A 27,143-nucleotide genomic window follows, 5' to 3' on the forward strand; every position below is an offset into this window, starting at 1 on the left:
TAAAAACTAAATGGAAAGTTACTGAGTGAAAGTAATCGAGTAATCTTGATTGTAAGGTAAATATATGATAAGGATATGGTTATATTTGTGCAAGCTGCATAAAACTTTGACCCCTGTGAGACAAGAGTAAACAAAGCATGTTATAATTTGTGTTTTATAATCTCTTATCTTCTGTTTTCCCGCAGAGAGGAGCTCTCCACCTTTAATCACACTCTTTTCTTTTCTTTTTTTTTTTGCTCTTTATATTTACAGCTGACTAAAATGTGAACTTTTTTCTGGCCTGGAACTTTAATTTCCCTTCAGACTAATAAAGGGTGTGTCTATAATTTAATCCATTAATAAAAGTTAAAAACGGTTTCTATATTTCTACAAATTGCTTCACTATAGCTCACTTCTTACTCTTGTGTGTTTTCTGTAATTGTTCATTTTGTTCTTCTGAGGAAATCTGAGTCATAACTAATTATAATTTCGATTCATAAGATGTTTCTTGCATTAATCACAGGTCAGAGGTCACTCAGCTGCCTTGGTTTTGGCAGAAGGTGACCTCCACAGGAATATGTTGGCTCTGATATTTATCACTGTCTGCTTTGAGGCTGAATGGGCCATTTATCTCACCTCTTTCTTAACCACAGTGAACGCAGTAGGTTAAGCTAAAAGCACACGGTGTCCAAAAATGAATTAAAATGGAAGCCCTCTTCATTAATCAAGCACAAGAACTGAAGTAAAATTATGTTGTTGCATCAAAATTTGCCACTCTGCATTCATGGATTGTGCCCAGTGTCAATGAAATGTCCAGCACTGCGAGCCCAAACGGTATGAACAAGTATTAAATGAGCCATGCTCTTTGCTGACTCATAAAGGCCTTTCTGTGTCCTAACCTTGAAAAGCAGACGCTGCAACCTATTTTTGAATCTATTTGTACACCGCTGCGAGGGTCAGACATGACAGAACACTTCGATTCAAATGTGCCACTCCAAGTCTGTTCTCCTCTCCAGCGGATGACGCTTGAAAAGAAACGCGGCTTTCACAATCAGTCCTTTATTGGATTCATCAATCACACACTTCACACTGACAGCCGGGTTTGTCTTTAAAGGTCCAGGACTTCATTACAGGACACACACAACTCAAGTTGCTCGGTTTATTTACACCCTGATTTATCTGACACGCATTCATTCTGTGGAACAGAAGCGTGTTCGGGGTGTGTGTTGTGTATTTGAGGCTATTTGCAGAGACGGGCGACCACGACCAAAGCTGTACCGAATGGGTGCAAAAACATTAGACGTTCCAATCATTTACTGGTTCTTTAATTCGGTGGCGAGAGAAGTCGCCTCAGAGACACGGCAGCGGCTCAGGCTTTGTCACACGGTGTCACGAGTGATCTGCTCATCCCAGAAATCCACCGCCAGCCTCCAGCGGCTCCCTCTACTCCACCCGAGCGGGTTTAGGTCAGGTGAAAGAGCCCCGCTCCGGAGCGATGTCACTGGCTGTCCTGGCTGAAGACGACTCCCACCTGCTTCCTGATTTCATCCATGATCTCCGTCAGCAGGACGGAGTCCGCCAGAGGCATCCGTGGGCTCTCCTTCAGTCCTGCAAAACCACGAGTTTAGCGGGAAAATCAGACGGAGGGACAGACGCCTGTTAAATTATGTGCATATTCATACGCCGGCATAAGCAGAGATGCATGGATTATGTAAATTGCTATAAGTAGCAAGTCCAATAGGAGTGTAATACTATACGGGCTAGAGGACATTTCAAGGACTGATAACAACACTGATTCAATCTGATGAGTGCAGCATTAAAAGCCTCTGAGAAGCTGGAACTGCAGTGTTTTACAAGAGAAGCATGATTTAAAGTGTAGTTTGGGCTCTTAAAAAAAATTAATCTCTTCAAATACAAAAGCAGTTGATAGATGCCTCAAGCGTCGCCATTTTGTGTTGTTTATTCAGTCGACCAATGCAGTGCAAGACGCCGGTTTTTTGTGTGTGTGTTTGTGTGTGTGTGTGTTTTAGGCCTAAGACCAAGAACAAGAAATAACCCATGAATTTTCAAACTGTGCAAACAGAACCCCTGTTGGGTGGTGGTTTCAGGGAAATTGCTATTTCTTATTTATCTTTTGAGAATAAATCATGATATAAATGTCTCGTCTTAAAAAGAAAGCCATTAGCCTTTCTGTGTGGAGTTGGCATTTGCGTGCATGGTCATCCTGTTTGTCTCCTCTCACAGTCCTAAAATAAACCTGTGGGGTTAATTGATAACCCTAAATCGCTACAGTGTCCACCTCTCTGTGTCTGTGACAGGCTTGTGATGGTTTCAATATTTGTGAGCAGGGATCAGCTGCGGTAAAGCAGTATGGAAGATGAATAGATGAATGGACCAGTCATCGAAGCTAGAAAAAAGTAATAAAAGTGAATCGTACCTTTTGTGGCAGCTGCAGAATACTAGTGGATCATCTAAGTCGTAGGAGAAAAGTGATGCTTTTCATTGCTTCTAGATCCCAGTATAATGTTAATAATATCTAATTTAAGTGTAACGTGAGAAACAATACGAAGTAAATAAATAAAGATTGACTGATTGACTGATGCAGTATCTAATTGAAATGACAAAAAGTAAAGCATCTGAGCTTGGCAAAGAATGGGATAAACTTTCAAGACCGCAGCACTACGGGGACTCATTACACCAACTGGTGGTATAAAATGGTAGTGCAATCTGTTTTCTACCATCACAACATGGGTTTGAGAACAATTTCCTTAAATTAGTTTATCTTCTTAATTTACAGAAAACAAAATGTCGTCTGAATTGTACCTTTAAGCAGACACTGCCTCACTTCCTCTGCCTCATAACGAAGTCCGGTGCTGTTGGTGAAATTGAGCGGGAGGTGCGGTTCAGGCAGAGGGTGCTCCGTTTTCTTGTTGTTCACCACCAGGGTGGTGGGGCAGTGCATGGGGCCCAAGACCTGAAGGCCAAAAAAAAAAAAAAATAAAATAAAAAAAAAAAAAAAAATATATATATATATATATATATATATATATATATATATATATATATATGTATATGTATATATATGTATATATACATATATATATGTAAACAAACATATACATATATATATATATATATATATATATATATATATATATATATATATATATATATATATATATATATTTTTTTTTTTTTTTTTAATGTCCAGTTCAATAATTTGTGCTGAATTTATGTGGTGAGTGAGATTCTTTGAATGAATGTTTGAGTTTTAATTAAGTGTTCCAGCAGTTATCAGTGAGTGTGGTCTTCACACGTCTCTACATTTCTTTAATTAAAGTGTGCCAGGGCAGGACTGGCAGGGCGTACCTGAATGGAGCCGTTGGTGCCGCTGATGAAGGCGTCGTTTGGGAGCCGAGCTGCGATTGAAAAGGTGCAGAAGGCAATCCTCTTCCTGGAGAATTTCATCACCACGACCACTGACTCATCCACTCCTGCAAAAACACATGCAGAGGGAAGTAAATGAATAAAATCCAATGTGCTGTTTAGTATCACTTCAAATCATTTTACGTTTCAGATTTTGGTGCAATCTTTTACTTGCTAAATGACAGTAAAATTGTGTCCTGTCAAATGTAATTGTTCCTGGAGTTTGGATCTACTTTAATTCATGTGCAAGTTTTACTGTTTCACTGTGCTTTATGGATGGGTGATTTAGATTAATGTGACATTTTAATAATAAGTCATGGATTTTCCACCCTGGTGTTTTATTCCGGACAGTTTATTTCAATAATAACAGCCAGTCATGTCTTCTCCAATGTCACACCAGGGATTCTCCGCTTTACTATTTTTTCTCTTCCTGTTTCTTTTTATAGGGATCAGCTCAATATCCAGTTTGTGATCACTGACTCATGCCGCACGGTTAATGATACTAATCTCCATCCCACCCCTGCTGCGTGACCCGTGTGCTGAATCATACCTGAGTCGAGCAGCACCCCCGTGGCCTGGATGGACTCCGGCCTCTCGCCGTTGAACACCATCAGCACAAACTGCAGGCAGTACACTCCGATATCAAGCAGAGCTCCTCCTCCCAGCTCCTTCTCCACCGAGCGGGGAATGTGGAGCTGGGGAGAGCCGAAGTAGGCCTTCACCAGCTTGACCTCCCCCACCGCCTCCTCCGCCAGCAGCCTGCGCACCTCGGCGTGCACAGGGAAGCAGCGGGACCAGATGGCCTGCAAGGGGCGAAACGCACAGCCTTGTTACTGTGACTGAATTAAACGCTTGAAATGCTAAAGTTTCACCTGAGCAGGGGTTCATTACCACAGATTCTCACTTACATGCCTACTGTGGAAAATGTGAATCATGAACCGTGACACCTGAGCACTGCATCCTTACAGGAGAAGCAAAATGTACACACTCACAGTTGCAGTAAACAGTTTAATGCTAGTGGGGTGTAAATGCAATTCTGCATCTATTAGCCATCTTATTATTTACATTTACATGCTCGATGTCGCTTGCTGCCTGTGCCATTAAGCTCAAATGTAAATATTACCTGTGGTTTTGAGGAAAAGAGAGGAAGATGCTCTGTCTTGGTCAGTAGAAACAACTTTTCTGGGTTGTGTCACCACTAAAGTGTACACACAAGTAAACATAACAAACAACTTAACAATTAGTGAATATAAGGCGCTTATAGGCACTTTTTGCAGCCTTCATGCAGAGCCAGGCAAGCTGTTGTTGCCTGTTTGCAGTTCTTCTGCTATGCTAAACCAAGCAGGGTCTGGCTCTGGATTCCTATTTACCACATTAATATCAATATGGTATCAATGATCTCATCTAATTCTCAGCAAGAATTCAAAAGAAGCTGGGCTATGCTTCCAAAAACTGTATGACTACTTTCACAGCATGACACTTCAGTGATATGAAAATATTTTGTGTTCTATTAACTTTGCCCAGGGGTCACTTTTAAAGTGGCCCTTGGGCAAAGCTTTCCATCAAATCACCGCCTTCCTTCAAACTTACCTCCATCAGGAAGACGTTGTTTTTCCTGGCTGCAGCGACAAGATCTTTCACCTGTCTGGAGTTCATAGCAAAGGGTTTCTCACACAGCACGTTTTTCCCCGCGTTGAGGAAGAGCAGACCCACTCGCCAGTGTTCGGTGTGCAGCACTCCCACGTACACGATGTCTGTGAGGACACAGGTCTTTCACCCTCAGTTCTGACAGCAACATGTTGCCAGGTTGCTCCTAACGCTTCGCTCACCAACGTCCGGGTCTTTGGCCAGCTCCTCATAGCTGCCGTAAGCCTTTGGAACGCCGTGTTTCTTGCTGAAATCTTTGGCACGCTCCAAACTCCTTGACGCAATGACTGTTATCTGTAGGTACAAGCAAAGAGTACAGTGTGTGTGACAATAAAGAGGCAGTGAGTGTGTTTGCATCGAGTACCTGGTGATCTCCAGGAGGCAGAGTCTTCATGGCCACGCTGAAGTCATGGCTTATCTTCCCCGCGCCGCAGAGTCCCCATCGAGTTGCCATGTTGAAATGAATGGAAAGTGACAAATGAGTGGATTGTGTTGCTTTGGCAAAGATCTGAGCTGCTAGCGAGTTGTGACCTTGGGAGAGGTTGCACGTTCAGGGGAAGAAACCCGCTAAACTGTCATGCCTCAGAGCCAGCGGCTAGAAGGCTCCTGCATTTATATGCTGGAGAGGCACAACGTGTCACCTTCTTCCTGCTCCCACCCCGAGGTAGAGGCTGTAACACACACAAAAACACAGAAAGTGTATGTGCGCACGCACGCCTTGGTGTGTTGTTGCTGATACAGGTCTTTCAAACTGGACCGAAGTTGTTTTTACCAGTTATCTCCTGCAATCCTTAACAGGAGTATCATTGGGGTTGTTGTCCATCATTAACATGCTGAAAAGGAAAAAAAAACAAAAACACAATGGCGTTTAATGTGCAGAAGCCAGGGTGAGGGTTCTTCTTAGCCGTAGGTCAGCACCTTCCCATGGTAATGCAGGTCAAGCACCGATACCAGGAGGTGCTTTGTTTCCCGCTGGGAGAGAAACTGATTAGCCTGCGATGGTCTGACAGCCGAACAGAGGCCAATGATTAAACCAGAGTCTCGTGGGGGTTGCTGGAATAAACAGATATGCTGGGTTCACAGAATGCTCATGGAGCCCAACACAGGGCAATTTAACTGACCGGCAAGCTGAGCCAGGATGACTATGGAAAAGCATCAGCTCACTTGCCCTTGAGCTAAATATTATCTGTTCAGGCAGACAGGCGGTTGTGTAAACTTCCTGCCTCTTGCTGCCAGTAGAGGACACTGTGTTGTCAGCAGAGTTTACTTTCTCCCTCACACGCTCTGAGGATTTGGCATGGCTCATTGAAAGGGATTATATACAGGTCTGCAAAATCAGGTGAGACTACCTGACAGAGGTCGAGCAGAAGTTGCAGATTAGTCATGTGATTATTGCCACATCATGATAGTTACACAGCAAAACACTTTCTATATCACACCTGCAATAAGTGTGCATTTACACAGTGTTACTACTGAAAAGAGGATCCGGTTCTGTCCTCATTAAAGTTGGGTCCTGTAATTTCAGTCTTGAGACTAAATCTCCCTTTGTCTGCGGTGCTGAATGGTGATTGAATTGACATGTGAGCGCAGTGTCAGCAACATTTTCATTATGAAAGGGACAGGAATTTTATCAATGACTCTCCTCGCTGGCTGCTCTCCTTTTGTATTTCACTTCCAAATGAATTCTGGGAGCTGTGTGCCGTTGTCATAACAACAAGGTACCAGCTGGGCAATTTGTATGCAAATGGCATTGGGCTTGGCCTGTAATCCCTGCCTATACCACAGGACCTGCTGGCCATGGGAATGAGTAATTAAAAAAAAAAAACTTGTTTGAGGGTGAAACATATTGGTGACATCACCACACGTGTGATCAGGGAGGGAAAAAAAAGTCAGAAAGGTGAGAAGAGGTAGCATCGCAAGAGCGTGTGGATTGGTTTGAAGCAATGAATTGGTTCCGTGCTGCTTGACTTGATCGCCACCTGACAGTCTGGTCAAACGCCGAGGCTCAGGTGGAGTGTGCACTGGACAGGATTTGGGACACCTCACGAGGACCACTCCCACCCCACTTTACCCTCAAAACCCCAGCGCCACCAGATGAACCATAATTGCTCAATTTTCACTGTAATCTGAAAACTCTAGGTTTTTACTTCCATCTCCTTGGACTCTCAAGGTCATGGAGAAAACAAGCCTGTACCAGAAATCAGCTCTTGCTTCTAATGCAGAGGGAGGAAAGAGTGTCCAGCACTCATTGGAAGATGTGGTTTCTGCCTCTGCTGTGCCTAGCCCAGGGATGGAGGCGGGAAAGTAAAGACGGCTGATGAGCCGAGTCATTCAGAAACCTGGCATGCGGAAGGAAGCGGGCGCCTCATTAATTCAGCATGGCCGGGACGATTGCCTTCCACTCCTATCACTTCTCACTGTCTTTATCTGATTAAGAATTCATGCATCATCTCTTGTCTGCATTCCTATTCCACCAGGACGGGACAGAAAAGTCACATGACTGATCACAAGTTTCCCTCTATGGGGTGGATACGTGGCCTGTGAAGGTGGCTGATTGCAGCAGACAGTTTGGTTTCACACATTGTCATGTCATTTCATCTGTGTATCTTGCTGTCAGAGGCATTCCATTCCATCTTTGTCATTGACCCAAGCAATGTACAAGTCAGACATAACTAGAAACTTAAAATAATATTTTTTTTTTCTTTTGAAATTGTGAACTTCTCTTATTTGATGAAAACGTATGATTTTTTTTTAACTCTTTAACTGCAGAAAACAAAGGCTTCTCTAACCTCTGTTACCCTGTAATGGCTCTGCATTACATCAGCACATTCGGCTTGATGGGAAATAAAAAGGACCAGAGAGAGGCACCCTAATCCTGTTTTGATTGATGTCGATATGCAGAGGCGCCCCCCCCCCCCACCTCCAGCTGTCGGTGGAAGTGGGAGAGCCATCTCACTGGTGTGTGTGGGTTTTATTTATTTATTTATTTATTTTTTGGGTGGGCGAGAAGCCGCCTTGCTGCAGTTATGGGAGCTCCATCACTCCTTCATCTGTGTTTCAAGGTCACTGCAGAGGAAGGGTGACAGGCTCGACGAGCGCCAGGAGGTGCCAGCCATTTTGAGGGAAGGCTGATGAATCCAGGGACGAGAGGGAAGTGTGTGGCGAGGGCGAATAAGTCGTTTCGTCAATGCAGTAGTGTTTTCTGATGTGTGGGACGGGGTTATATATGTGTGTGTGTTTTTTATATCCAAGACAAATAAAAATGTGGCAGAGGGACACTGAGAGGGGCGAGCAGAAACGGGACCCTTTTGAACTGCCCCGCATTGTGCCGGACCCTTTGAGAGTCCTATCTTTGTCAGCAGCATGCGCACACTGGGAGGATGAGGAGTGGAACAGGAGGAGGAGGAGGAGGAGGAGGAGGAGGATCAGGCTGGACCTGAGCTGACTTAGCAGCCCTTCATTTTGATGCTACTGCCCATCGGGAGCAGGTCAGTTTGCGGAGGGAGTACAGTGATACAGAAAACTATGACATCAAGTTCATCCATTCATTTGGAGTTGTTTGCGTCATTATTTTCAGCCAAATTGGAATGTGTCGCAGTCCCGTGCCTTCTCTGTTTATGGTTTAATGGGGCTGAACACACAGCAAGCTGGTTATTATATGGCTGATAGTCATATAATACAAACCAATAAAATAAGTGAATTCAGTCCCTGATCCCTGTTGCTCATCGGTTTAGGTTTTGCTCTATCAATGTGAAGAATGATTTGTCTCAAACTCCCTGTGCTGTTTGACCAAAACTCCCTTTAAAATATTCAACAAACCTTTAATAGGATGTAGCTGTTTATCAAAAGTTGTATTAAAGAAGGTAGGCGAGTTTATGATAACATACACACTAAAATGTGTCCCTTCTCCTGCTGTCTTGTTCGTCTCTAATGGAGTTGAGAGCGGTTTATCCAAGCAACAAATAAAGCCATTTGAGCAGAGGTTTTGCCCCCACGGTGAATGTTTGTTTCTGTTTGAGTCATCAGTACCGTTGGAGTAGGTACTATCTGTCTCCATTAACCGCAGCCTGAATCTAGGGAACACTCTGACTCACTTTCTCTGTTTTCTTATCGTATCTGTCTCACTTAACACAGACACACACACACACACACACACACACACTCACATACACACCGAAATATCCACACACTCAAAGCCAAAATGAAATACTGTCTCCATTCAAGTCTGGGGTGGTAGCGCCTTGTATGGTGAGACTGTGCGAGACAAAACAGAGTTGATCACCGAGCCTCCCCGCTGAGGGTAAAGTGGTAGATATGGCCGGCCCGGCGCACGGACCACATACCAAAACTCTATCACCCTGCTGATAATGTCTGTTTGGATTTGAGGGATGTCCATTAATGGAGTGTAGCTCTGTCACCGACAGTAAGCTCCACATGTCCCGTGGTGGGCGTGGTGAGAATGTCGCCGAGGTCGAAGACCCCGTGATCCCGGATTTCAAACATTATCCATCGGTGTGAAGCCAGGTGGGATTTAACAAATACGAGACCAAAAAAGCTGCAAACAGTGTTGAACAGATCCTCGCACACCCACGGACACTGGAACGTGTTGGATGTCAAGGTTTGGTGAACATCAGAGTACGATGGAAATGTGGGCTAACTCTGTTACATCCAAGAGTCAAACACTGAATTTGACAGATAATGCCAAATGGCAGACTTTCTGTTGGATTTAGAATATTTGTTTTTTTATATTTGTGTGACCTGATGTGCTTCATATTTATACCAATTTCAGGAATATCTCACAAATGTTGGGTCCATGGCATATGATAATATAAAGTTTTAACCTTCCTGCTACCTGCTAGGTGGCACTATGTATGTTAATGGACATTGGCATCTGGGCGATCAGGCAGTCCCTTTTCTGTTAACTTGCCAAATTTGAGGTGATTTGGAAATCCCTCTCGGATGAGTTTGCTCTTGAAATGTTCATGCTGTTTACAACATACACTTCCTGTTTCCAGCAGATGTTGCTATGGCTGATGGTATCCAGATTCAGGATATTTACACTGCACTTGCCGTTTCATGGTGAAACATCAAACATTGTGGCGTGGCCAGAGCGGCTCCCTCAGAAGTTAGCAGAAGATTTTAATAACCTTTTGCTGGTCAGTCATTTTACTATCAACGGGCCAAATTTGAGATAATTCAGAATTACCCCCAAGGATGAGTTAAATTTGTAAATTTGGGTCAAAATCCACCATATTTTCTCAAAATAGCCAACTCCCTGTTAAGTTTTTGAGATGTGTACCCAGACTTTTTTGTGCGTAATTTGTGTGCACCGAATTTCGCAGTGCTATGTTATTTCCCCCGAAATAAATATTTCTTCGCCAGGTTTGACGTGTGTGCATAGTTTCATGGGTATTTAAGTATGTTTAGCACGTCAAAAATGCATTTAAATGTTACAAAGATTTTTCAATATTTCAGAGGAACTCAGGGTCGTTGAATCCTTAGTACTGGGATCCTAATAACATCCATTATTGAACCAGAAGGATTTATAATTTAAGACATATTTCAAAGTATTGTCAAGCAGTACTTCAGCTCCATTCTCTGAGGTTTATAGATATCAGTTACTAATCCTCATCACTTCTAAGTCAAATTCAGATTTCAAGCTTCTTCTTTCTTCTTCCTCTTCTGTTTTTTTTTTTTTTTGGCAGTACGAGGCTAATCGTCTTCCAACACATGACAGAAAAACTGCTCACTGTGACCAATGTAGCTGCTTCTCCCACCTTTTGATTTGCCACTCCATCAGTGGTATGCATCCCCCCTGTCGGCCAGTCATGCTGACTTCTCTGCAGGGAGGCCGAAGCCATTAAGCAGCCAACACACTCTGCTGCGCCTCCCTGTTTAATTGCCTGATAGGACCTGTGATATTCTTATCAGCCGTCCTGCGGCGGATGGCTGCCGAGAGGGGAGATGTGGTGAGCGCGCGCGCACGCGTGTGTGTGTGAGTCTTTACGTGTCATGCCTCAGTACACCTGTGACAAGAGAGCTGCCTGCTTGCTGCAGGAAACCCCGCGCTTCTGTGCTCCTGCATATCAAAATATGTGACCCAGCCTCTCAGCCGTGACATGGCACAGAACATCCATACCTAAATACGGCGTTGGCTTTGATGCTGTGTTATCACTGTGCATCACGGTAATCACGTCTGCCGCTCTTTGTTCATTGATATCGCTGACAATATTTCCCATTCGAACATATGGCGTACGGTTGCTCTCGTACTCCACGGAATTGGCAGAGAATTCTCTCGTGGTGGTGTGGTTTGAATATGTGAGATGGAGCTATGACTCCAGGCGGCTATCAGTGTTACATATGATACAGTTCCAGCCTAGAGACCTAATAGACAGATCACACACACATACACACACACACACACATACACATACATACACACACGCATGCACGCAGCACTTCCCTGCCGGCTGTTAGGTTTATTAACTGTATGCTTGTCCACAGCCAGAGTGATTTAAGGCTTTGAAAGGAGGTGAAGAGAAGACGTATCAGTGGGGGAGCCAGGAAGATTGAGAGACGGAGGGAGAGGGAGAGAAAGAAGCAGCTCAGGATCTTTATCTGAATTTGTGAGCCTGCTAACTACCAACGGGGGAAAAAAAAAAGGAAAAAAAAAAAAAAAAACAGGGTAAAGAAAACCAATTCTCTCATTTTTCCAGCCGGGTTTCCGGCAGGGGGATTAGGAGGTGGATTTCACCTTGCTGGGTTTTTCTTTGAGTTCAAGCTCCGTCTTATGTGGGAATTATTGAATTCGCTGAGCATCTCCCTCCGTTCAGCTCACGACATTTCATCTGTGGTCACTTCATGTGCTGATTGGATACAGCCAGTTAGTCACACCATCTCACAGAGCAAGCTCATTGTCTCCTGAAATTGTGTAGGTGTGAAACTGTGAATCCTCGGACAAATACGCAGAAAAAATGTGCACCTCATTTCCTGTTCAATCCGACTTCACTTGTTTAGACGCACATTTCATGTATTTTTCACATTTGTGGAGGATGAAGCTCATTGCTGCTCAGGTACTGGGTACTGGGGGAGCCGGAGTGCTGTTCTGCCTTCAGATATGGCCTATTTTCTTTTCACTATAGTTTTCATTTGCTTGCATCTAGTTAATATGACCTCGTTTTCAAAACAGTTGAGATGAAGTTGTTACATGTAAATATAACAGGATAATTTCCAGTTCTAATAAACCCCCATGTATTTCACAGCATGGAGCATTTAATGTCCTAAAAGTGAAGACATTTTACGTAGCCAGTTGTGTTACTCATCTGTATTCATTCTTTTTTTCAATTTGTCATGTTGTATTGCTGCCATGAAATGTAAATTGGCCAACATTTTGACCTAATGTATAAATTGTTTCACTTTATACGAGGTAATATTTTACCTGTCAGGTACTAGCTTTGCTGTTTTTCAGGCTGAGAGATCTAAAAGGGATTTTAAGAACAAAACAATCTTTGCTTTGTACCGTACTGTAAAATTATCATTTTGAAATAAGAGTGTTTTTGTTGAGTGAATCTTGCTCTGTTTGAGCTTACTAGCAGGTCTCACTCTTATGATAATACACATTTCCACCTCATTACTTTTGCAGTTCAAGGTGCGAAAATAACTTCATGTTGATCTCTTATTGAAAGGTTTTCTGATCCCCTCGCTCCTCTCTTCCTCTCTTCCAATGATGCCACGTTAAAACCTGTCTGTAAAGCCACACTGCAGCAGCTTGAAGTCTTCGGGTGTTTTTGTGAGGTGGAAGATAATAAACTGGAAGCAGACTGCTCTCATACAGCACATTCTCACCTGAGCGCTTCTCACACATTCACCCACACACCAGTGGAGCTTATATGCAAAGTGATCAACCAGCTGTCAGGAGCAACTTTTCTATTGGTGTCTTGCTCAAGGACACTTTGACATGTGAAGGCGGGGACCGAACCGCTGACCCTGTGATCCTACGATCAAAGGGAGAACTGCTATGCCACCTGAGCCACAGAAAAATGGGAAAAGAAGTCCAACAAAAGTAGAGAATAACATTTCATCATCGTCATATCGTCACTTATGTTATGATTTGGTCTCCCATCATGACTGACACCCCCAGTGTAGACATTCAAAGTTTGTCTACTTTTATACTGAGTAACGGGTTTAAAACAAAGCAAAACTAGAACTGGGCATTAATACAAACACTTTATCATTAGCCTGTACAGCACACACCATGGGCACACACACACACACACACACACACACTCTGCCAATCAAGCATCACCTCACCGAGTCATTCCTCCGACCTTCACATCCTCCTCCTCCTCTTCTCCTCCTCCTTTCTGTAGTATTCTGCTCCAGGTTCTGGCCTCCACCCCCCCGGACTCCATTCCTCTTATCGCACACAAAACACACACAAATGCACATACTGACATACTTGCAGCCTTGGTGTTCTGGCAGATACGCTCCACACTCCCACAGATACAGCCAAAGAGGCAGAGGCATACATACACATGCACACCATTGCACAATACAATCTTCCCCACTCCTCCCTTTTGTTGTTTTTTTTCCCCCCTCTGTTTTGCTCAGGGGAAGTTGGCAGCGCACTGTAACTGTCTATTGAATCCACTGCTGTGAGATATGTGGTTACTCAGTGGCACGCACAATTACATGCAGTATAAATCTTGCACATTTTGCAAATGAAACGATTCCCAGAGAATCACCCAAGGAAGAAACATCAAAGGTACAACCGCTCAGAAGGATATACTTCTGCTAATGAAAGTGAGTCATCCTTAACTCAATTAGCATTTACTTCCTTCGAGTTATGTAAGGACTCTATAGCTTTAATGAAACTGAAATGCTACTTTTGAGGGGGAGGAACAACCCAACAACTGTGTCAGATTTCAGGGAAAACAGATCGAGATGCATTAGTCGCTTTAAAAAATTCCCCATTGTGACATAGCTTTACATTTAAGTAGCGAAGCCCTCTGCCTCACTAATTATAACCCATAAAAAGTGGAAGAACACAGTTATGAAAAGTGTAAATCCATTCTCTAAATGCCCACAGGTGCAACAACATGTTTTAGCCGATGAACATCTACAGAAACTGCTTCAATCTCACCATCGCATTCAAAGCCTGTCACAGCCGCCTCAGAATAAACAGTGGTGAAAATAGTAATAAATTATTTAAACCGATATAGGCTAATTTGAGTTCAGCATGGTTGTGTAGTTATTCACTCCCCACAGGGACTCAGCTGTGATCCATGGGTGGACATCCTTCATCATGTCAGAATTGGGTTTGTACAAAAACACAAATAAGACACTTTGTAGAACATATAAACAGAAAAAAAAAACTGCCCATTTCTTTGTTTGTTTTGGCTTCAGTGAAATGTTTAACAAGTGCAGACTGGAGTCCACAGCCTCTCCGAGAGCCAACTGGCTCCAGAGAAAAAACTGGGAATCACAAGTGTTGTGGCTTACAATTCTTCCTCACAGCAATTCTGGGAAAAGGCCTTTCCTGTGTGTACTCTCATGCTCTTCTTCTGTGTGTGTTTTCTCTTAAGAGTTTGGCTTCCTCCCACAATCCTCAGATATGTATGTTAAGATAACTGGATTCTTTAAATTGCCTGTAGATTTTTGTTCATGAGTGTTTGTCTGTACAGATTTTCTCTATGACAGACGAGAGACCTGTCTAAACCGTATTGTGCTCAATGTCATCTGGGATTGGACCAGAATTCTATGACTCACTCTGGCCCTGATTTACCAAGTTCCTGAATATAGCATACTGAACTGTAGGCTCACTGTGCTTTCAGTTTGCATGCGTTTTCAGATGAGGGCTATGTGTTCATTCAGTCTTGGTTACACGACAAAGATCTGCAAAAAAAGAGGGGGAAACGCTGTTTGAGAAAACTGTGTTTCACAAAGTCGACACTGTTGAGAGAACAAAACCCAGCAGAAGAGACTCAGAATAAGACCTCGGGGGTGACAGAACACATGAAATATTTTACTAAAAAGTCTGTAAGTAAAAGTCATGGAGAGCCACCTGAGGAATCGCCAGTCACTACAGCACCAGCTCCCGTTAAAGGCTGACCTGATTTGAGCCTCTTTTTGAAACACATTAAAAGCAGATTTAATCATTCATAACACAAATGTTTTCAGCACTGAAAGTTATTCCACTGCCCTAAACTCATCCCAGTATTTTTGCACAGTCTGAAGCGCACGCCTGCTATTCCAGATTAATCACAGCAAGAGCGCAAAATGGATAGTGTGTTATTCTGTACAGCTCTTCCTGGGTACGCACTACATCAAGTATGCAACCGCCATATGGCTTTAACTCCTAAGTAGATCAGGTCTATAGCTGATCAGACGGGAAACTAAAATGCACATAAATGCTCTTTCAATACCGCACATGGAATCATATTTACATCGAAACCTCAGTAAATCTGTGCAGCAGTGAAGATTAATCACACAACCTCATTTTAAATGAGCAGAATCGTTTTATATTCTCCTCAGTGGGGTTTCACATTTATAGCTCTCTTTGTTGACATGAGGCTGACCTAAATAGTAGAACTCTGCAGTGCTGACAGGCCAAAGGAGAGATTCACTAAATGCCTGAATGAGCCGCATGTCTCCTAAAGCACTATCTGACTTGAGTCTTTGTGAAGTCGCATTGGCAAAGCAACAAAGTGTCCTTGGCGAGCGGCAGCCAAAAGAGGACCATGTCCTGTCAATAGGTAAGGTCAGCCAATAAATGAATGCTTTATGATTAACACTACAGGCTAAATCCATTGTGACAAACATTGTCAATTTTTCTCAAGGTCTCCCGTTTCTGCCGGCCTCTTCTTCTTCTTTGTCTCTGATTTGTTGCTTCCTCACTGGCCTTTCTTTCCCACCTGCACTGCTCCTCTTTGTGAATGTGTTGCCGGTTGTTCAACAGTCCTTTGAGCAGATTTACAATCGAACATATCACTGACTCCTGATCAGACAGTTTTGATCGTCCATAATAGGACTTTTAGATTCAGAATCAGAAAAAAAACAACTTTATTCATCCCTGAGGGGCGATTAGGTGGAACATCAAAAAGGACCAAGAGGAGGAAAAAAACAAAAAAAAAAAGGAAAAAAGGTGGGTGGGTGAAAGCAGCAGATTACATACAGATTATATACAGAGTATACACAGTGAGAGACCTGCTGCAGGTAATAAAGGCAGTACTGTCAAAATGAAACAGCAGGTACATTAATGCAGCAGTATGTGTTAGGTGGTGATGTTACACAGTGTAAAGTAAACATTAAAGAAAGCGTTTTACAGCGATGTTGCTGATTCTGAAGGCAGTCTGCATATAAGTGTCCGCTCTCCTGGGATATACATGGAGATAACCCGACATGTCACCTGACATCAGGAGGATCAGCAGGTTCGTTTTCAACTGGTGTGAACTTACCTTCAGGTCCCTCACCTTGGAGAATTATCTGAAAATGAACTTCAAGTTAGCTCCAGTTACTTTGGGCTCAAACCTAAAATCCACTACATGAATAACTACCCACCCCCCCACCCCCTCCAGCCACCCCCTTTGGCAGCGAAGACATTCATTTGCAGGTGAGATGAAGCATGGGGGTCGGCAGGGCCGGCGTGACATTCAGAACACTGGCTGCCTCCAAATTGCCCCTCTTCTTCTTTCCCCTCCAGAAGACACTCTGCTCAACAGACTGGCTCTTCTAACAAAATTATAATTATGGGAGTCAGTAATGACACTTCAAGCTATCTTAATTATTCTGAACAATGGCTAGCCTTGCACTGCTGTAATTAAGCCTTTCTCCATACGTATGGCGAACGATTCGATCCCGCTGTTGGGACCCTTCCATCAACAAGACCGCGTGGCAAAATATATTAATATCTATTGGTTTTCACAGTCACGGTGAAAACGATTAAGGAATGTGTTATTTTCTTTTTTTCTTTGTGGCGACTTTCTCTCTCTGGCGGAGGAGCTGCGCCGCAAAGACACGAGAATCTCCCCAAACAGCCAATCGAGGGGCTTCCTTCTGAAGCCCCGCTGATGGTTTAGCGCAAGGCCATTTACTGTCAGAATTTAAAGCCATATGATTTATGGTATAGCCACCCTGCTCTGCTTTCCCTCCGTAGTTCAAAGGCTGCTACAGGCTCAAGGGCAACGGGCTAATATGATAAACAGGCCGCTGTGGCGCCCGGCTGGAGAGCGTGAGAGGACCGGTGTTGGGCCTTTTTCTCCGTGCAGTTCACCCTCAGTCAGTGAAAAAGCCAGCGACGGCAGAGAGAGGGATGCGGCGTCTGCAGAGCCAAAGGGAGGGAAAGGCATGTGAGGAAGGGAGCTCTCACTGGGGGAAAGGAGGCGGAGGATGAGGAGGAAGTGGAGGAGGGTGGCATTGTAGGGATCACCAGTCATGGAGGATTATAATTGCTAAATATAAGAAAATGGTATTTTCCTCTCTTTCAAATGAGTTCCTCTGGGTTTCTCTTTATGTTATTATTTTTAGAAGAGAAGGGTTTTTTTTTTTATGAAATATGCAAGTATGAAACATGCCGGTGTATTCAAATGTATCTGGTTGCTTTGCAAAAAGCTGGGTCTGTTGAGGATGGAAAATATCAGATTACTGCTCAAAAACATTATCTGAACACACCAGTAAAAATCACTCTTCTTTAAATTAAAACCCAAAAATATCCACGGGAATGTTTGACAGCCGAGCTCGCAATCAGTTAAACGGGGTGAAGGTCATATTTTGGAATTAATCTCTACAATTCAATCTCAAGGGCCGATTCATTGAACACTGTTTAAACATTTCATGCGCATTGCAAGACAGATTAAGGCCTTCCCGGTCAGAAACAGATAGATAACGCTATCAGGCACGGAGAGTTTGTCTGGAGGGGGATCCACTGCGCTTAGAAATGTGCGTTTTGGTCGGACTGTGAACAGATGGCGGGGTGACAACTTGAGCCACTGTTTCTTGTGTTGACATATCGCAGTGGGGTCGTAGCTCAAGGCGGCAAATCATCACATCAAAGTCTGTCTCTCTCACTTTTGATTAACACTCAGCAGATGAACCGGAAACAAAAAAAAAAAAAAGATTGTATGTAAAGCGATATGCATCACTTTTCATCATAATGTAATCACAATTTGAGTGAAGGAGCAGCTACAGCTGTCGAGTTCTGTGAAGCGACCCATAACACAGTTAGCCTTTACGTCAAAGAGCTCTCCTTTCAAAAGGCTGCTGAAGCTAAGAAAAAAAGTTAACTCTCATAATGAAGCAGGTTCAAAGCAGCAGCAACAGATGGCCGTTCAAAAAATAATATTATTCAAAAGAAAGATTTAGAAATATCTGACAACTAAAAACATCCATTAATATTTAATATTCAAGAATCTAAATGTTTATACATTATAATCTGCCAAAATCAACTGAATTTAACTTTTTACTCTTATTAAATATATCTCTGTTATAAAAATTGTGATGTTTTAATTACCTCTGTTGATAAAATCAGCATACCAATGTTTAATTGAAATCAAATGCCCCATTTATATAATTACTTAGATTAAAGCATGGTGATGAAGTGAAGAATTTTTATATTTCAGCACTGAAACTGAATTTTCCACAGTTAGTCTTTTTGTTTTTTGCAACTCAGTCGTCCTCAGAGGGTCACATGAAAACACAGATGGCTCATGATACGATTAAAGTGGATGTTCAATAAACAAAAGAAAAAGGTTAATTTGACGACATATGTGGATATTGAATGTTTTAGGTGAATCATATGGGAGGTTGGGAGTGAAACTGTTTCTCATGATGAACAGATCAAGTCAATTTTATTTTACTGTGAACGGGATGGCACGAGATATTTTTTGGTTCTTTCAGCATGGTGAAAATTAAGATTCTTTTCTAGTCAATTCTGTTCCATCAAGCTAATTCATTAAATTGCTGTTTTAAATTCTACATTGATGTACCTTCTATATATTCTTTATTGTTTCAATTTGGAAATATTCTTGATAAATTGGACAAGCACACATTATTAAGGCTGATGATTGTGATATTTTGGTTTTATTTTTCACATGAGTCTTTTTCTTGTTTTCTATGAACAATTCCTGAACAAAGGAGAACACACTAAAAGAGCTCTGGAAATAAAATGTGGGACCCAACAGTGGGGCGGAGTCATCAAAGTCTATGATAATACACAAAATGACTGTTTTTGACAAGCATGCATGGCAAACATTCGCCTTTGGACAAATCACATTTCACATGACTTCTCCTGGAGATCGGAACTATTAGCTTGTGGTGTCCCGGAGGTCACATCCTCCCCTTAACAGCCTTTTTATTTCTGAAACTAACCCACACAGAGTTTTATCAGTACTTTTCTCTACCTCTAAGTAGGGCACATATGGCCCACTTCTGACCATCGTGGGTCTTTTTAACAGAGTACGGGGCTTTTTGGGAGCGGGGGTCGGTCGGGGCAGTTTGGCAGAGCAAGAGGCGGAGAGGGGACATCAGGTTGGCAACCTGTGGCCATCCTTCTGATGTTATCCATGCGTATGCTTTCATGAACTTAATCCCACAAGGCACACACACGCACACACACACACACACACACACACACACACACACACACACACACTGAAATGGACAGAATCCCGCTTGTGCATGTGGGCACATACATACACAGTGACACAAACACACACATACAAAAAAGAAAACTTTCAGCCATGCGTATGAAAAGCTGGAGCATTGCGAAGTTGGCATTTGGACAATATTTGCGAACAGACTGGCAGATGTCAAAAGGCTTTGACGGTAGGATTTTAGAGGGAGAAAAAAAAATGCTAATACGGATGTGCTGTAGTTACTGTGTGTGTTCCTGAGTGCTCTGGGCCTTGGGCTGCCAAAAAACTGTAGTGCCAGGTCTGCATGCTGCAAGCGTGAGAAGATACTGAAAGTAAACGCATTTTGCGTAAAAAAAAAAAAAAAAAACAGGACAAGAGATTTGTAAGATAAAGAGGAAGAGAGGAGGATGCTCAAAACCTGCTGGTGGCACATTTCATGCCCTGAATTAATAAAGGAACTCTGTTTTTGATCCACTGTAGTGCAGATCTTAGATGTTCAGGACACTCAAGTTTCATCCCTCTGGCCAACTGAAATCCACCCTAATCCCCATGTAGCGCTCAGATGCCACTATTAAAATGTTTTAATTTATGGAGAATGTCAGGCCACGCTTTTTTCCAACACTGGTGTCGGGTTGAAAGGGTCTATCTTGGAAAAGAGGGAAGGCAAAAAAAATAAAAGAGAAAACTTGAGACATATGCATATACAGTGCTTTAACCCTGAGGCCCGCAGTGTAATGGTTGGATTAATTACTGTTGAGTTTGACCCAAGGAGAACTAGAGCAGATTATCCCAGATGCTGCAGAGGAAGGTATTAGTGCTGCTCGTCTCTCTGTGGCAGCAGCGAGACAGCCACCTCAACCCGCGAGGATGTCACCGTGACCTCGCCTGATCTACCCCGCTGCACAAAAAAAAAAAAAAACCTAAAAAAAAAAAAAACCAACAAGCTTGCATAGAGAGAGCATAAAGGAGGCTCACGTGTCACAAACGGCGGCCATGAGCGATTTACACTTTTTTTTTTTTTTTGTCGCCGACAGTTGCCAAACAGGCGACTGCGTAAGCCAGCTCCTCTCCTCTCCTCTCCTCTCAGCAGGCAGGCATCAGAGAAAGAGAATAATATGTAATTACAATAGACAATCTAAAACAAAGCCCTTCACTTTCAATGAGTTCCTCTCGGAGAAGCGAAGGTTACCTCAAGGGGGAATTCTAATGAAGCAGATGGCTGAGTGCTCACGGGGGCAGACGCAGACTGTCCTCCTCCTTTTTGTTTTTGTTTTTTTTTTTTTTTTTTTTCTTAGTCCGCCAACATTTCCAGCATTCAGAGGAGCTTCACCTGTCCCTTGAACCGCTCTTTGGTGTGCATCTGAGCAAATGCGTGTGAAAGACACGTGCTTATTGATGCTTCTCACAACAGGCAGAGGGGCGAAAAATAAACCGCTCTGCAAAATCTCCAGTTCGCAGCGCCACGCAAACCTGCAAAAAAAAAAAAAAAAAAACCATCAGTGCGATCTAAAGAGGTGTGCATCGCATGCTGCGTGGTGTCAAAGAGACCCGGTGAGGTTCAATGGAGACCAGGAAAACAACAGAGAACAGAAAGGACTCCACGCGGGTGTTTCTCATATTTTATTCTATACCATTTTATTTCATCCAGTATGTGTGCTTATCGACAGTTCACTCCTTTCACCGCCACACAAAACTACGAGCCACGGCTACAGTCTGTGTGGTTGTTGTGTGGGTCAATGTCCCGAAGCTACCCATCAAGTCACACCATACCTGTACAGTTCCCTTATTGCTTTTTTTTTTTTTTCTTGACCCCCCTCATAGTTCCCATGTTAAATGCAGAAAAAATAGATATCCATTGATCGATAGCAAAGCGGTCAAAATACTGTCCTCCTCAAAAGGTTGTGAGTCCTCGTAAGAAGTGTAGAACCACTCACTGCCTTCGTGAGACAAAAAGAAGTTGAGCCTTCGGGTAGAAAGTCTTTGTCAGTAGCATCATGTAACAAAAATGTTCCACTCCAGCGCAACGACCCAAGTAGACAGATTATACAATGCAAATGACATTTCCTTTAAAAAAAAACAAAAAAAAAAAAACATGGACATGACTCTGTATATACACACACATATTTTTGAACCTACCTGGTACAGTGCTGATATCACAGAGCCTAAAATAAATACAGGAATATAAATAGGTCCTATGGAAATATATAAATCTGTATAGACAAGTACCTTGTCATCGACATTATGTTTCCAACATCAGATTAAGTGGAATTATAGTACGTACTCCAGCAAATGAAAGACGGCGTCGAGAGGCGGGATTTTTCTTTCTCTTTTTTTCTGTAAACCCTCATCTCTCCAAATAGAACATAAATTCTTTCCCCACCACACAGTAATCCAGCGAGGAGCCGCCTAACCTTTGGCTTCAGGCTTTTCTGATCAGCGGCAACCAACAGAGAAACATATGTGCTGGTAGTTTTCAAAAACCAAATCTATAATGATAATTTGTTTGATTACAGAACGACAAGGTAGCTGTAAGGTAGCCTGAAATAACGACATGGCTACAAATACAGACCCCTGCCCCTGAAAGGGCTCCAGCCGATCGCTAATAGTGAAAAGTAAGCACCCGAGTGTTGCATGGTAATCCTATACTGGGTCATATTCGGGTTACACAGCCCAGCAGCCCACTTTTTGGTTAGACTCACATCACCGCCTGGTGTTACACCATCTCACTGGAGCAGAAAGCAAACAAGGTCAGTTGTGTTAGACGCTACGGTAAACAACTTTGCACCGCATATAGCTGTTTCTGTATCGTATCCAGTCACTCCTGAAGTACGCCATCATGCCATACACCTGATTCTGATGATTGCGTATGAGAGAAGTTGAGCATTTAGAGAAATTTCTGGCATGAGCGAATTACAATGGTCTTTGAAAAAAAAAAAAAGAGAGAGAGAGAGAGAGAGAGAGAGAGAGAGAGAAAATATGTGCCGTCTTCTCCCCTGGGGAAATTGGAGGTTCGATTCCACTACTGCTACATCTAATCCTCAATCACAGCAAATGATTTCATTAGTGTGCATCAGTGATTCTCCAGCCCGTGTCCATGGACAAGCAGGCAGCACAAAGACACGGGGAAGATTAGGCAACAGAACTGGAAGGGCCCCAAACAGAACGGGAGAACGCTGCTCACAGAGACAACCGTGGTTTGGAAACACTCCAGAAGAGCCAAGATGAGCTCTGATAGAGGGAGCGAGGGTTCCACTCACACAAACCTGCAAACCTGATTGCCGCTGCACAACACAGAAAGCCAGCCAGGAGAGAGAGCAGAGCCGGGAACAGTTTTAGTCTCCGCATCTGATCTACTCTTCAAGGTCAATGTACCGTCGTTTGTTCCGACACACCTGGAGTATTCCTCTGCTAAAGCCGGAGGCCAAAAACTACGGATGTCGAACTTATCTTAGCAGTGGTTAGTCTGCAGATAATGTACAGTGCATGGTTCAAATGGGTTACAGTTAACGTTCTATTTATTTCAAAGTGTATTTTGGGTGTAACACAAATCAACCCATTTCTCATCCTTTGTGACATCCAGGTACTCCAACACCTTCTCACGTTGCTATTATGAAGACAATTTCACCAAGTTGTAGAAGTGATTGCTTTTCTGGTGAGGAGGTAAACTCACTCATGCATGCAGTGAAAAAAAAAAAAAAAAAAAGACTGTTGTGGCCTTGTATTGGCAATATCCACTCCAAATGAAATAAACGGTGCTGGGTTGTCTGTGTGAGGAGATGGAGTGTACAGAGAATCATCGACAGTCAGATCATAACTGCAGTTTGCAACAAGCACAACTTCTGCTGCTTTGTGAAGTAATGGGAAACTTTCACGTGGCATCCACGATTCCCGGTGTTAATCAAATAAGAAAACTCTGCTGTTCATCTAGTATTTGTTGTTCAGCATTGCAAACTCCATTTTCTATAGGAAGATATCAAATTCCCAGGAACACGGGATTTTCAGACCAACATACCCATGGGAGTGTTGACGGGCACAAGTACTTTTGTAATTAGGAGGGAGAGACATGAGCACTCAGTTTAGTATCACTTACAGCTGGCGTAAGCTACTCCTCCAGGCCAGTGTATCGACCGAGAGCAGTTTGAATGAAAATAGAGCCAAACATTTTAATGTGGTGCCTGAAGTTCAAATGCTACAAGACATATCAAATGCTTTTCAACTCCGTCTTTTCTGCACTTTTTCTATAAGCTGAGTTGTGAGTGGACAAAACATCCGGCAGCCCGGACCCCCCCACCGTCACCCTTTACTTCAGCTTCCTCTACTGCTGTCAAACAGTAGTTTTCCCGCAATGTTTAGATGGGTGACACAGGGAGTCATAATGAAAGTAGCTCTCTGCATGAGCGAGTGAGTCACTGTTGTTTTTCTTTATTCGCATCCTCAGAAGACACAAAGTTTCAAAGCCTCCTTATCTAATTCCCAGCTGATTCCTCCAAAAAACACAACTCTACATTATGCTACAGATGCGGCTGCAGCAAATTGTCTGGAAGGATGAAAATAGTAAATCCCCTTGAAGAATAAACATTGCTGTCAGGTGAAAATATGTTACCTCAATTTCAACTATTTTCATGTCTTTACTGAGAATGAAGAATTACATAGCCTTTTCCGAGTTGTAAGTATTTCATGACCATAAGGATTACTAACCTCCTCTCTCATTCCTATTACATAATTCCAGAGCTGCATGGTCATCAATCAAAGATGGCTTTTTTGGATTTTATTAATGATGGCAGTTCCGTTACATAAATAGACTGAAGCAGGAAATTTTGCATCAGGGCTGGTCCAAACGAAGCAGACGGGACAGCGCGGAGATTGTTTTTGCTCTGTGACAGTGACGGATCTAGTTGATACTGTGTGCCCACCACCCCTCACCTAAACCACTTATCTCTGATAATGGAGCAGACTAAGTTCTGGCCAACTAATCAATCGCTGTCCAATATCTCTTTCTCCCTAAGCTCTAACCTTTGCTTCTCTGTCCCACCCCTCGTGCCACAGCGCCCAGCCTCAGCTATCGACCCTGCCAGGAAGTGCAGGAACTACACACACACACACACACACACACACACACACACACACACACACACACACACACACACACACGCTCAAAAGCACCAACTGCTAGCTATCAATAAATGCTGAAAAACATCCACTTGCCCTCACCGATAATCATGATGGAGAGTGCAACATGGTGCAATCACCCTGATCAGCATGAGCACCACGGGGTGCCTGCCCGTCCACCTGTCCTTCCCAGTGTCCATCTACATCAACGTCTTCTCATGTCCCCACCTTTGTTTCACAGACCTGTTCTCCCACCCCTCAGGTTTATAAGGTCAGACTGCGCGATAAGAGGGGGGATTTGTTCGTGATGTACGAGGCGCAGTAGTCTGTCTGCTTTTGTGTGGGGTAGCCGATACAGGCCACTGAGGTTTAAATGCCTACGCTGTGTTCAGACAATCAATATTCCTGATATGGAACCCTTCCAGGCTTTCACTTTCTGTCATACCTGTCACAGAGAGCCACAGAGCTCCATCTGTCTCACCTTTTCTCCCTGTCAATGGTGCCGATGATTCCCATCCAGACACGGCGCTGTGGGAGCCCCTGCTCTGCATGGTTTACACGGCTAATCCAATTGAATGGCTCATTATCAGTGTTCTCAGCAGTGTCCAGCTGAGGGTCGCCAAGGATTGGGGAATTGAAACTGTAGTCCACAGAGTCTGACAAGAAAGCTCAAGGACACGGTACAGCTCCTATCTGACTGGGCTGCAACAATACCTCAATAGAATTTGAAAAAGACTTTCAAAGATATCAGAGACATGTTTTTGCACTTCCTCAGGTGTGTGGCACAGCCAGTTTTTTTTTTTTTTTTTGTTACCATATTTTGACCAAGTCTTGGATGTGTCCACTCCACAGAGACATCGCTGTACCTGCACATTACTAGTGGACTCCAGTGTTTCTTGGTTTTGTTAGTTATGTTTTGTATGTTCCCAATGAGAGCTAAGCATAGCTCAACCAGCTACCACTTCAACTTACAATATAAACTTTGAAATAAAAAGAGCGGTATACAGTTTATTGTGCGAATCCCTCACGACGAGATCTTGTCGGTAAATCTGGATCTGTGCGGCCGAGTGTCAGGTTTTGTGTGCGATAACTTTGAGACTTCCAAGAACTGTAATGAGGACAGAGTGTGGTCACTGTGCACCTCTGTGTGCGGTAGCTCGTGAGGGTCAAGGGATTACAGACATGTCTTGTTAAATTAGGCTTCTGCGACTGAGTGCTGTGACTGAGTTTGGGACTCAGCTGTGTGAGTGGAACCTGTGGGTCTGTCGTGGTGATGAGCTTCAGACGAACGTGAAGAAGCACATCACAGCGCTTCTCTCTGGGGAGATTAGTGATACCTTCCTGTGTGCCGTAGTCTTCGCTGCAGCAATGCTCAGTGTCACAACATAACATGAAACCATACCCCTATTTGAAGGGTGCTTTCCCATCGTTGAGCTTTGATTGGAAATTGCCTTCCTGAACGTGCAGTCAGCTCTAATACTGAGTGACTGACAAAAAAGCACATTTTCTCAAAAACAAGTTGTTTTTTTTTTAACACATTTGGTCATGCACACAATAAATCCTCTTTTAAACAGTGCAAATTCATATAGGGAGTGGGTCAATATTTTAAAACATATATTTGACAAAAAAAAAACAAAAAAAAACCTTTGATTTGGAAGTGGATCACTCAACTGCCTCAAGATACACGAGTATATCCACCAAGGAAATTACAGATTTATGGAATGATGTCGTTGAATTAAAACGTTGTATTTGGAACTAAGTTGTTGGAAAAATCCTCCATTTAGTAACCACAGACATAAAGATGGAATACACAGCTCTGCTTCTACTGTTTAAAATGAAGCCAAAAAATAACTAGGTTAGCAGCACTGCCAGCTTGTGCCTGCGATATGATTAACAAGGTTTTCGCTGAAGACACCACACAACGGAGCACTGTTTGAAAATGTAACCCATACACATTCCTGATGTAAACAAACACCACCATGCCACGTACCGTAGGCTATTTGTCAATAACAGTATACCACTTTAGTCAGTATAAATAAAAACAAAACAATGCAACATCTGATCAACAATCAGGGTGATGAGGATGATTCAATAACACATCTGAACGTCCAAGAATCAAGAAGGGGACTGGATTGATGACCAGCCGACAGGGTGCAAGTTTGATATTTTCACTTCATTTTTGGGAGGATTCAGCTCATTCATCATGTTGAGTCTAGACTTGCTGTTAAAAGGATTCGTGATAAGCAGGTGAGGTGTTTGAACAATATGTTGTTGGAATCAGATTACTCAAAATAATTAATTTTCCCTGCCAAAAGAGGCCAATATCAGCAAATGTCATGGCTATAATTATAG

The 27,143-nt window shown here is 43.0% G+C and overlaps 1 protein-coding gene across 1 annotated transcript; it reads right to left on the bottom strand.

Annotated features, from left to right (window-relative positions):
• Positions 1 to 1,113: 1,113 nt before the first annotated feature.
• LOC115392965 (trans-1,2-dihydrobenzene-1,2-diol dehydrogenase-like) lies at positions 1,114 to 5,635 on the bottom strand. The gene is made up of 8 exons (XM_030097695.1): positions 5,417 to 5,635; positions 5,235 to 5,346; positions 4,996 to 5,159; positions 3,956 to 4,208; positions 3,349 to 3,473; positions 2,803 to 2,953; positions 1,275 to 1,587; positions 1,114 to 1,123 (listed from the first exon to the last, which is right to left on the bottom strand). The coding sequence occupies exons 1-7, from the start codon at positions 5,504 to 5,506 to the stop codon at positions 1,478 to 1,480; spliced, it is 1,005 nt and encodes a 334-aa protein (XP_029953555.1). The 5' UTR covers positions 5,507 to 5,635; the 3' UTR covers positions 1,114 to 1,123; positions 1,275 to 1,477.
• Between the last annotated feature and the right edge of the window lie 21,508 nt (positions 5,636 to 27,143).

This window comes from Salarias fasciatus, chromosome 1 (genome assembly GCF_902148845.1).
Source record: "Salarias fasciatus chromosome 1, fSalaFa1.1, whole genome shotgun sequence".
Taxonomy (NCBI): Eukaryota; Metazoa; Chordata; class Actinopteri; order Blenniiformes; family Blenniidae; genus Salarias; species Salarias fasciatus.

What these genes read in the sequence shown, in the direction of transcription:
- LOC115392965 (XM_030097695.1), bottom strand. Translation starts at nt 5,506, where the DNA reads ATGGCAACTCGATGGGGACTCTGCGGCGCGGGGAAGATAAGCCATGAC. An exon ending in ACAACGTCTTCCTGATGGAG is followed by an intron (nt 4,209 to 4,995) that starts GTAAGTTTGAAG and finishes CGCCCCTTGCAG; the next exon opens with GCCATCTGGTCCCGCTGCTT. An exon ending in GAGGCAGTGTCTGCTTAAAG is followed by an intron (nt 1,588 to 2,802) that starts GTACAATTCAGA and finishes GTGGTTTTGCAG; the next exon opens with GACTGAAGGAGAGCCCACGG.